Here is a 12,155-nt window from a genome sequence, read left to right on the forward strand (position 1 = left end):
ATATAAATAAGCATTTGACCATACACAGAGCTCTTTTGTGTGACCCACAATTAAACCAGAAGTCTATAAGTAATAAGCTAGTAATAAGTTTCCCAAATTGAATGAAACAGGATGATCAAAGGGACTGTGCACATGGGCAAAATGAATAATTTGTGTTACCATTAAAAGCCCTTCCTTCTTAAGTGTCAGGATTTGATACTCCTTACAGATCGAAGGCAGGAAACACTGAAATAAGGGAAATTGTTGGTGCTAACTCACTCCTTCGAATCTTCATTTCTGCCTTTGCTCAAAGCCAAATACCAATTATAGACCAAAGGGAGAATCCTCAAATCTTATCTTGCTTGTTGAGGCATGTGTTTCACTTCAAAGCAGGCCAATGACTTGCTACACTAAAATAATGCACAATTAGGACTGTGCTATGCTATCAGAAATCAATAAGACTACTGTTAACAATAAAGAAAGTCAAAGAGAGCTTGTAAGCACAGTAAAATGTATTCAGATAAGTTTAACGTTTCCTAAAAACAAACATCCTAGCATCAGCAAATGTTCTAATATACCTGAAAATATTGCAAGTGTTAATTCTGGGTATGTCCTTGCTAATTCTTCAGAAAGTTGATAATAGGACACAGAGTACAAATGTGGCAAAGGCGAAGGCTGGCTCAGTATCCCATCTGTTCTTTGAACCTCAAGTTTATGAGCATAGCGAAACATCTTCGGCTCTAAAATCTAGAAAAATAAGATGTACAAAAAATTGTCTTGGGATAGTAATTCAAGTATGAAGAATATTATTTTAAACAATAAACATGTAAGTCATTGTTCATTCATAGAAAACCAATCGGACATCATCAACTTGTATTACGTTGGGGTCAGAATACTGATATTTGTTACCATGTTAACATTATGCAACAATATTATAAATAATCAAACACTTATAGACCTTAATTTTCTAAAAGCCTTTCATACAAACCTGTAGGAGCTGCATAGCAACTTCGTAGATAGCCCTAGAAGAGTCAGCCGCTTTAAATAATATAAGATTGAGAAGAGTAACTGTGTCACATTGGTAATCCCTGTAAAGAAAATGAAGCACAAACCACTTTGAGATGCTTAAAATAAACAAGCAAATAACATTTAAAAAATAGTAACATCCATCTTAACTGATTCTGCCTCCCTCCAAAGTAACTTTATCGAATACCTGTTTTGGAATACACTGGCTATGGCTTTAAAGCATCCAGCTGCTACCCGCTTAGAGCCTGTATAACAGCGATCTACAGCCCAGTACATGAGGTTACTCTGGTCGGGGTTGAGTTCCAACAGCAACATAACTGCCTCACAGCCAAGCTGATGAACCTAAAAACAATACAATAAAAAACTCAAGAGTTGCAACCAACAGTTTAAAGTCATTAACTGAACAAGAACTATAGAAATTTTACCTACCCATTTCCAGCAGTAAAGCTTTTAAAAAGTACTAGACTGATAATAAAGGTTTCTGGAATTAATTTACAAAAGCGTTTTGCCTTTTCCAGTGTCAAGTCAGAGGTTAGATGAATTGATATTGTAAAGATGTTAACCTTTACATCAATATATTACAGCTGACACCCCCCTCCACTGTTTTTTAAAACCTCTTAGCAGATCTGAGATGGTAAGAGACCTCAACTCATCTTTAAATTTGCTGGACTAATTTTAGTGTGGCAAGAGAAGGTACTATACATTTTGCAGGTTCCTGAAATCTCAGCCAGATTATCTGACTACAAACCACTCTTTTTAAGGTCACTGGTGCTTATACATTACCTTCTTATCCTGCGAATCCAAAATATTATCCAGCCATTTATACAAATAGCCGTCTGATGAGAGACCTACATTATCTGCAACAGGGCCACAACAAAGTACAGCAGACATAGCCTTTAAAGAAATGGGATAAAAGAGGTTGTTATTGTTTTACTTTAAAAAACAAACAAACTAGGTTTGTAGTAGGGTTGCCATGTGTCTGGGAATTCCTGGACATGTCCTCTTTTGAGGGTCCTACATGCCCATCCAGGGGGAATTTTACATTTTTAAAGCAAATGTCCTGGATTTGGGATAAAATAAAAATAACAATTGTGTGCAAGCAGCTCTGGCTCTGTTGGCCTGGGCTCTGGCTCTGGCATGGTCAGGTTGGGCTTGGCAGTGGGGCTATTGGGCGATTGTCCTAAAAAAGCTCATCAACTTTCTGTGCCCAGATTTTTACCTCTTGAAATATGGCAACCCTGGATGTAGCTAATGTTAGTCCTACTCAGAGTAGACCTACTGAAATTACTAACTTGAGTCCAGTAATTTCAACGAGTCTATTCTGAGTAGACAACCCTCCGGATTTTATTCCAAGGACTAATCAAAGTGAAACATTCTTTTTCTGTGTAAGTTGAGAACATTAAACTATTTACACAGAAAGCTGATTCTCTAGAACAATGATGGATCCTTGTCATTTAGTGTAATTGCTGCCTGAGGACAAGTTGCAGCAACTACAAACATGTGGGAACATTAATGTTTTAGGTGCGAGTGAAGGTTATCACAATCTTGAAATCAAAGCTAACGATATGGCAGCTGATGAAATATCACTATTAGTAAATATATGTTGGTAAAATATGTTCTTAAGAGTTTTACCTTTAATGCACAGTACTGATGTCTGTTTATTTGCATGTTTCTATCACTATATCTGTCCAGAGGAGTAAACATGATGCTGAAAGGTCCTGCCCAGTGACTGAACAACATAAAGAGGCTGTGTCGGAGGCTCTGCTGTGGAAAGACACTTCTTCTCTGGTGAACTACAAAAGCAACACAGATGAACAAAGCAAAAATCCTTTTACATAAACCAAATATACCAACGATAGACAGATATTATTATTATTATTATTATTATTATTATTAAAAACTTAGCTTGTCTTTTAAGAAATGAACAAACGTAAAGGTGAACTCTCTTAACCAGGGTTGCCTTCTATTCTTTACTGTCATCAAATCAAAGCTGTGCCTTAGACTGTTCTATGCAGAAATGTAACATTCCTTACCCAAGAAATAGATAAACCAACATATCTTTACAATGTGTAACATCAGGAGAGAATGGAGAACAAAATGTCTTTGAGTTGACTTGAAAAATGAGTGCCTACTGCCCTTACACTTTAATTGAATGCAAACACTGTGGCAGCAATTGTAGCTAGGCCTTTTCTAGATAGAGCCCTGTTTGCATCTAAACAGTAATCGGCAGCAAGCCTTGGTCTTGAATGCTAACTCCCATTGTCCAACACAGCTGTAAGGCATTTGTGATAGATAGCTGAGCTAGATCAGAGCCTGGTCCTCAGAACCTCAGAACTCTGCCAGTGATGAATCGTCCTCCTACTTTGTGTGAGGCAATAAGAGAAGTGACTGGGCTCCATGCATCAGCGCAAACCATGGTTTATTAAAGCAAGGTTCTTAACTTACCACTACATGTGAATGCAACCAATGGAAAGCTGAACACTGGAATGGATAATTTTAAAATATAGTAAACTTGGAAGAGCAAGATTTTTATGATAAATTTGATCATTAGCACGCTCCTCAAATGTAGAAATAAAAACAAAATTACTTATGACCATGACCTTTATTTGGGCTTGATGTACTAAAATGGAATCAATATGAAACCTTTTCTGAATACCTGGAACATTCTGAATGATATTTGCCACTAAGGCACTAAAATGGCATCGGATATCTTTCAGTGTGTCAGAGTCCTTTTCATTTTCTGCTTCTAGGAGTTGCCTTGTTAGATCCACATACTCCAATAAAGTGTTGTTGAGGGAATGTGTTTCATTATCAAGGCCACCACTTGCACTATAAAGAAAACATGAAAATCACAAGATATACATATGAAAACACAGTCTTCTGGCATTAACATTCCCAAAGTTTCAGAAAATGTTTTTGGAGAGACAGAGAGCACTTAGTAGGAAATCTTTGAGGTACCAAGCACTTGAATCCTATAGTTGCTGCACTGCTGATGGTATATAGCACCTCTGCAACTAAAACCATTCTGCAACTAAAACCATTTTGCCAAGCATATTCCTTAGTATTATGCAAAGCAACTATGACCACAGTACGTTGAGCTGTTCTGCATGCCTTAGTACAAGACATATAGAAAGCTCATCTCCTTTTGGTGAAGGTAATCACCAAAGGTGGACTTCCCACTCTGCCCTGTTTCTGAATAGCTTGGCCTGGGGGAAAATGGGGTGAGCATCTGGCCAGAGTAGTGAGCCGACCAGATCAGGGGGAATGTATAGGCTTCAAAAACAAAACAAAACATAAAAGAGCTAGAAAAAATGTCGGGGAAATGAGAAGGGTTGAGGCACACACAGGAGATGATAGATCAATAATAACACAGTCACTATACAACCACCCAGGTGAAGGCAGAAATAAAAATTGATCTTAAAGGGCAATGAAACACAGAAAAGCTTCTTTAACTTTAACAGTGATTTCTGCCTTCAACCACTTGGGGGAGCTCAACTCTCACTTGATTTCGTCTTACCTGCATGCGTCCGTACTTAACCTGAAACTGTTCTTAACCTGAAGCACCACTTTAGCTAATGGGGCCCCCTGCTGCCGCTGCGCTGCCGGAGAACAATTTCTGTTCTCATCTTGAAGCAAAGTTCTTAACCTGAAGCACTATTTTTGGGTTAGCGGAGTCTGTAACCTGAAGCGTATGTAACCTGAGGTACCACTGTATTTAACTTTTACACTTGCACATCCCACACCTATAGCTATCCTCTGAGCTCGCTGTCTGTCTGTCTGTCTGTCTGTCTGTCTCTCTCTCTCTCTCTCTCTCTCTCTCACTCTCTCACACACACACACACACACACACACACACACATGGAAAGAGAGGAAGGTATCCTCCTTTCCCTGCACCCAGATGCCCCAGGTAGGTTTGGGCTTCCCTTTGCAGCATGTTAGTACTGCAGCTAAAGCTAGTCGCATTTGGCAGAATCTTATTCAGAAACTTTGTCCTTACCTGTGACTAATGACACCAGCATCTGCCAACAGTTCAAATATCCGTACAAGCTGTACACGTAAAATATCTCGACGCCTGCGCCGTTTCATGTTCTGTCAGGAAAGATAAATAGAGCAGCACAGTTAAATTACAACTGAATATGACAGAAGGCTTCAAAACACCTGTTTTAGATAATATGCCATTTGGGGCATTTATTTCCTAGCTGGACAAACTAAATGAAGCACTATGTTGACAATTTCAATCTTTCCTTGATACTGCTATTTCCTGGCATTAGAATTTCAAAGCGATGCGCTATTTCGCAACGTGTTTTTTATACTACCAGAACGACTAGATATGTCTGCTTATATTTGCTACTAGGTTTCCAAGATATGTTCAGATAATACTTTTTAACATTTAGCATGAAACTTTATCAGGATAGGCTCTTACTGCCTATTCACTATTGACAAAGAGGGTGGCACAATAATTACAAATCTAACAAAAGTCAAACATGTCCAAGGAAGTATTTATCTTAAGCTCATCCAACAAATGGCACATGGGAAATAGATACTGTGTACACCTCCTCTCTTGGAAAGTGTTAAAGAGAGATTTTCAATCAAAGTTCCTGATGCAGAACTCTCAGAGCTCAAAAGTCACTTGTACAGCCTAGCAGTAATATAATAAAAGAGAAACTTGTCACAGTAACCTCCAGCATAGTTGACTATAGAAGCTCAACTTAATAAGTATATTTGATCTATGCTAGCGCCTAAGCACAGCTATGGAACAAGATTACGATAATTTAAATGTCATATAGCAGAAATGCACCCAAATTATGTATTACTACAGTCATCACAACAGTCTCAATTGTGACAGGTAGTAAAAAGAAGAACAGCAATGTCTGTCACTCAAGTGAACAGGATATTTGAGTTTTCCCTAAGCATACAATTTGTCCCTGCAGTGCAAATGAAGAAAACTCAAGCCACACTCAAACATCTGCTTTGTGTATGGATGCATAACTCCATGTAAAATCTCATAGGCAAGCTTGTTTTCTCCTGGAGGGTAGGACTTTAACCAATGGCTTCAAGTTAAAAGAGAAGAGATTCTGAGTAAACATACGAAAAAACTTTCTGACAGTAAGAGCTGTTCCACAGTGGAACAGTCCTCCCCCAGAGGTTGTGGACTCTCCTTCCTTAGAGATTTTTAATCAGAGGTTGGATAGCCATCTGTCATGGATGCTTTAGCTGAGATTCCTGCATTGCAGGGAGCTGGACGAAATGACCCTTGGGGTCCCTTCCAATTCTACAATTCTATGATTTTATGATTACCTCTGGCCTTCTTTCAAGTGCTTCTTTAATTATAGGATGCAACTCTTCTATTAATTCCCTGGAAGAAAATTACAAATCATCATGAGAATACTGTAAAATCAGTAATTATGTCTCCAAATATTACAACCAAGCACATTCAGATATCAGTTTATGCTTTGATACATGTATTTAAATTCGCTTATGGTAACCTTAGGAACATATCTATCTATATATATATATATCTATTGTGAATTTTCATTAAGGTATTTTTTAAAAAATTAAATACTTATTTGCCTTGCTAGCCAAAGCAGACCCAGAAACCTGACCCTGTTCTCAGAGGAGGCAGAAGAAAGACTGGATTGCTGCAGGAAATGGAAGATGTTGCCTATTGTAGGTCCCCAGTCTTTTGTTCCAGGAAAGAACCTGCCTACTAGCAGACAGTGAAGAGAATAGCCCAGTGATCTAGAATTCTAGTGGTGACAAGTAGTGAGATGTACAGCTTATATGAGAATTGCATGACTAACACAAGCAAGGGGGGAATTGAATGTAGTTTAGATATTCAACTATGTTTGACAAAATATAGCAGGTTTCTAAATCCAGGCATTCCGTTGCTTTTCCCAATGGTGAGGAGTTTCTAAAAACATGCACATACAGACTTAACACCCAACAGTACTGGAATCCTCTTATGCAGATGGTATTATCATCTACTATCTACTTCACAGACTTTGTGAACCTTACAGAAGTCAATCTAAGCATGCAAATAGTGGCTCTCCAAAATAGTCAACCAATCATCATCTTAAAGCTCAGAAATCCTACACTGTCTTACTCTTTGTACAAGAAGAGTCATGAATCAATAGGGTATATGGGAGACAAATTGCATGCTAACCAATACAATATTTCAGCCATCACAAAGTGCTGACAGTGTCTCCCATTTTATAGTACTATTTTTAAATGCAAGCAGGGGGAAACCCTGCTCGATTTGCTCACCAACCCCACCCACTTCCATATTAACTCCTTCCCATCTCACTTTTCACTTCCCCAAGTCTATTATATTGTCTATTCCACAGCCCTGCTTTGCACATACATTCAGTGATGATGTATGTTTCTATTCATCTTAAAATATCTTAATATCAAGCTGGTCAGTCAGCTTTTTCATTTAGAGAAGGTCCAATTCAGTTGATGTACATGAGTGCGTGTTAATAAAATACCTGTTCTAAATTATTACACTCAGTTGAGGGATTCATGTTAAAGACAATGCATAATACACAGAGTGAAATACATCATGTGAAGTTATTACTGACTATTTGAGGACTCTGCATCTGTTATCTCCCTCCCAGGAGGCAGCTAAGAAATGGAATAGGTAGAAGTTTGAGTAAAGTAGAGGTGGAAAGAGACTGAGAGGAGAAAAGGGGCTGTTTTAAACAAGTTTTGAGTACAACGAGAGTTGGGAAATGCTCTGTGTATTTTTCCTTGTTAAGACTGTTTTTTAATATAAAAACCCTCAGTGCCTCTCCAACGCTGCTTTATTCAAGCTTCTGCTATTGTTTAAAACCACAATTTTCACTCTAGTGTATCGCTATTTCTGCTTTACTCAAAAATTCTGCTGTTGTTTAAAACCACTTTTTCCTATCAGTGTTTCTTCAACCCTGCCGCTCGTTTGAACTACCACTTTCCTCTGCTTAGTGGAGAAACTGTGATACACAGAGACCCTTCTTTCCGCGCCACCAAGGCCTTGCTTTAACCGGCCCATGTCATTTACTACAGACGTGAGTTCTCTCCTTTTCTGCCCTGCCTCCTCCTTCCCCTTTCTCGGCCTTTAGATCCTTGGGAAACAACCAAGGAAAACAGTGTGATGATGTGATCTATTGTGTGGTGCTACTTTAGGTAGTATTATGAGCTTTATAAACGGCCTACTACATATACACCAAAATGAAAAGAATGTAAAATGGTTACCTAAAAGCACCTGGGCTGGTCCTGCCAAGGCCCAGCACAAGGGACTCTGTAATTTCCATGCTTTCAGAGCGCATCATTGGAACAATGTGCTTAAACAAGGATGAAGGGGATGGAGCGCCAATTATCTAGAAACAGAAAGAGGATATCAGTACCTACTTATCATAATTCAGTTTGTAATTATGTTTATATCATTATAATAAACAAGAGCTGATGTTCAAGACAAGGCAATCCATGATGGAAAGAGGTTAAGAGAATCTCACAATTCCCATCTAAATGGATACTGCTAATACAGGGCTTGCCAGCTGCTGTTAACCTACTTTTTCTTCAGTGTTGGGTATCATCTTTGGAATACTTTCACAAGTAATTATGGTTTTATGATATCTCTAGTATTTCCAATGTATGCTATTTCCATGCTTCTCACAATGGTATGTTATGAAACCTTCCAACAAGCAGACTACAAAGAGGTCCAGAAGAAGTTGTCAGCTTCAAACATTTTTGCTAACAGCTTTTGACAGGCCTCAAATTTCTCTAATCATTTTTCAACCCAACTAGACCATTAGCCTTCACAATTTTCTACATTAATGAGTCAACAATGACTTTATATCTAATACAGACATCCTTTCATTTGACTCCAAAAGACTGCTGCTTATTATTTTCATCAACTCTTCTAGCTTTTATATTTACTATTTTATTTACTTATAGGAAAATTTATATCCTGCCCTTCTGCTGCTTATGTTCTATACAGGGCAGCTTACAATTAAAATCAACACAAAATACAACAAAATCTTGGGGGAAAAGAGTGCCATTTATGATTGAGGATGACTTCAGAGCTATCAATAAACCAACCTTGCACTTTGCCATTTCTTTTGTTATCATATGAAAATAAGGGAATCACAGATTACATTGCCTCTGCATTTCTGATACTTCAAAAATTTTCAAGTTGCTTAGAAGCACTGAGTGAACGTACTTTTGAATCAATGCTGTAGCCACTATCTGGAGTAGACGCCAGCGTCTCAGGAGGGGAGCATCTAACAGAACCTGCAGATGCAGAAGAGGATGCAGAAGTTGCTGCACTGCAGCAAAGGATCAGGTAATTTCTCCAGAGCCCAATATAGGAGTCGCTGCTTATAGCAGTATTTACTTTCTTGGCATTGATAGGGCTGCTGTTTAAAAAAAGAAGAGAAAAGGAAAGAAAATGGATTGTTGTTGTTATTATTTTTTAAAGAGCTCTTGTAATGTACTGAATGTCTCTGGTTAATATGATCTCATTATTCAACAAAGATACCACAAAACTAGGCATGTGCATAGTTTGCCTGCATACATAGTATGAAGTCTGGCATAAGATAAGCCTTCGAAGAAAATCTTTACACACTGTTCTCAGAACTGCAGTGGGGAAATCCTCTACCATAGTTTTTCCCAATTCTATATAAACTCCAATAACGAACCAACCTTTTAAAAAGTGCATGTATATTTTGTTCTAGCTTTCCACATACTTTCAAGAATGTCCTCTGTTTTTATATTGCTTTATCAAAATAAATTAATATTAGCTAGGGATGCCATATCCCACCAAAACAGGACACGTCCGGGAGATCCCAGACATAAGGCAACCCTACGGTAGCAAGCTAATGTCAATGCAAGACTTCCATGTTCATGAAAGAAACTGGGGGTATTGTTTTTGTTTATTATGGTATGTATTTTTCTCTTTTTATATTGTAAACCACCCTGTGCTCTTTGGATGAAGGGTGGTATAGCTGTTGTAAGAAGAAGAGAAAGAAAAAGTTATATTAAGAAAGGCACTTACTTTATGTCAACCTGTGGAGACAACAGTTGGAGTCTGGTATAAGCAAACATCCAGGCATAGCTCACGGCTGTAGGGCAGTGCTTTGGAAGATATTCCTGTTTCATAAAACTGGAGAGGCTAATAATCCAAGGGTCTTGACCCTGAGTTACATGTGCAAATATCCATATATGTGATGGACTGACAACATCAAACTGATGGCTGATAGGAGAGGAGCTCCAGTCAGCTAATGTTTGTAAATCTATTGAACTGGGACAGTACAGTAACGTAGTCTGTGTATATAAACAAAAATAAATAAGTTTAGTACACATGAATTTGTTTTAATGTGCGCCTTATGTTCTAAGAAAGAACATAATGCTGCCTCTCTCTTAACCATAAGTTAGCAAGTGGGCTACAGGATTTCCCTTCCCTGCTCCCTCTCCAGCATGGATTCTGCCCACTTCCCCTCTGTCAGCATTAACTACGGTATAATCTTATGTTTACAACAACACTAGCCATGAGTAACAGTTTCTTTTTTTGAAAAAAACCCCACCTTACCTGATCAGCACCAGTGAGATGTATGAAACTTTCAAGAATAGATGAACTCAGTCTGTCCATTACATCTATTGCCAACTCTTCATCACCCTAAAAATTACAAATACATTTTGCATGACAAAATCAATGAATATTAAGATAAGACATTTTAGTACATATGGCAATTAGCTTACCTTAGAAATGTCAAGGACTGTGAACAAGGCCCTTATCTCTTTAAGACAACTGACAGCTAATCGTCTAGTGGCAGATCTTGGGCTACAGAGAATGACCAATGCAAATCCTTCTACCACATGGAATACACTTGAATAAGGACTCTTTTCCAAGGGAAGTGTAGGAGCTGTTCCATTGGCTACACCACGCTAAAAGGAAAAACAGGAGTTACTGAACTCAATGGGACTTATTTATCTGTATTAATTATTATTAGCACATATGCTCACTCTTTCCATTTTTATTTTCTGTGTATACTAGGACTACAGAAAGCCAGGCAAAATATTGCCGCTTACACTATTGTTATGATCCTCCTACTCAGAAGCAGCAAGATCAAAGAAACAAGCAGTACCAAAGCAGTTAAGGAATAAAGGAAAAGGATGGAGAATGCAATCTCTGTACCCCATACAGCAAACTTTTCTAACATGGTGCCCCTCCAGATGTGCAACTCCCATCAGCCAGCATGGTAAAGTTAAGTAACATCTGGCATGCACCATATTGTGGAAGACTGCTTTTAAGCCTTTCTATAAGCAAGGTATTGTTTCCTAAACAACTCAAATTCATCCTAAACTTCGTAACATGTTTCTTCTTCTACTTCACTATTCCTGTGTCTACAACCTGTGTCATTCTTTTTCTTATTTTTAGCAGTATTTCCATTCTGACTAGTCTCTAGTAATTTTTCTATCTGAAGAAAATATAACTTTGTGACACTGGTGGGTGTGTCCCCCCCCATATAATTTTTATGGAATTTTCTGTTTTACAATTTAAAGTACTCATTTACATCCTTAAGAAATCTATCACTTCCATCCTTCTCTTTCTATGGTTCATTTTACATATCATAAATCCCTGCATATTTTACAAAAAGCTATACCATTCAGTATTCCATTATTGCATCCATGAAAACTTATTTACACTGTTGAATTTATCTTAATGCTGCCAGCGTTTTCAGCTGTACACAATTATTTCCCATATATTGAATAAAAACTTTTCAATCTTCTTTAAATATTAAATGTTCTTCTTGTTCTCTTATTGTATATGTTAAGTCTGCAAGCTGCACATATTCTGTCAACTTAAGTTGCCATTCTTCTTTGGTTGGGACCTCGTTCGTTTTCCATTTTTGGGCTAACAAAACATGGGCCGCAGTAGTGGCATACATAAATAACCTTTTTTGACACCTGGGAATTTCAGTCTGAATTATCCTAAACAGAAAGGACTCTGGGAAAGTACTTTTAAACATTTTTTTTCCAATTCATTATGTATTATTTCCCAATACTCTTTTACCCTTTTACAAGTCCGTGTGACACTGGTGTTTTGATAAATGGTGAAATATAATGCAACTTAGTCCCAGATAACTGTGAGGCATTTATGGCTGTATTAAGGC

At 37.9% G+C, this 12,155-nt stretch overlaps 1 protein-coding gene across 8 annotated transcripts in view; it reads right to left on the bottom strand.

Moving 5' to 3' along the window:
* FRYL (FRY like transcription coactivator) overlaps positions 1-12,155 on the bottom strand; it is a 145,391-nt gene that overhangs the window by 52,559 nt on the left and 80,677 nt on the right. For 7 of the 8 annotated variants that reach the window (XM_053403636.1, XM_053403637.1, XM_053403634.1 and 4 more), the window contains 13 exons: positions 10,741-10,926; positions 10,571-10,657; positions 10,037-10,305; positions 9,203-9,398; positions 8,236-8,360; positions 6,304-6,361; positions 5,003-5,094; positions 3,662-3,834; positions 2,638-2,798; positions 1,789-1,899; positions 1,193-1,347; positions 968-1,067; positions 558-726 (listed from right to left, as the gene is read on the bottom strand). In XM_053403636.1, coding sequence (XP_053259611.1) covers positions 558-726; positions 968-1,067; positions 1,193-1,347; positions 1,789-1,899; positions 2,638-2,798; positions 3,662-3,834; positions 5,003-5,094; positions 6,304-6,361; positions 8,236-8,360; positions 9,203-9,398; positions 10,037-10,305; positions 10,571-10,657; positions 10,741-10,926 — 1,882 coding nt within the window. The remainder of the gene's footprint in view (positions 1-557; positions 727-967; positions 1,068-1,192; positions 1,348-1,788; positions 1,900-2,637; positions 2,799-3,661; positions 3,835-5,002; positions 5,095-6,303; positions 6,362-8,235; positions 8,361-9,202; positions 9,399-10,036; positions 10,306-10,570; positions 10,658-10,740; positions 10,927-12,155) is intronic. The other variant, XM_053403632.1, reaches the window with a different exon arrangement.

This window comes from Podarcis raffonei, chromosome 9 (assembly GCF_027172205.1).
Source record: "Podarcis raffonei isolate rPodRaf1 chromosome 9, rPodRaf1.pri, whole genome shotgun sequence".
Lineage (NCBI taxonomy): Eukaryota > Metazoa > Chordata > Lepidosauria > Squamata > Lacertidae > Podarcis > Podarcis raffonei.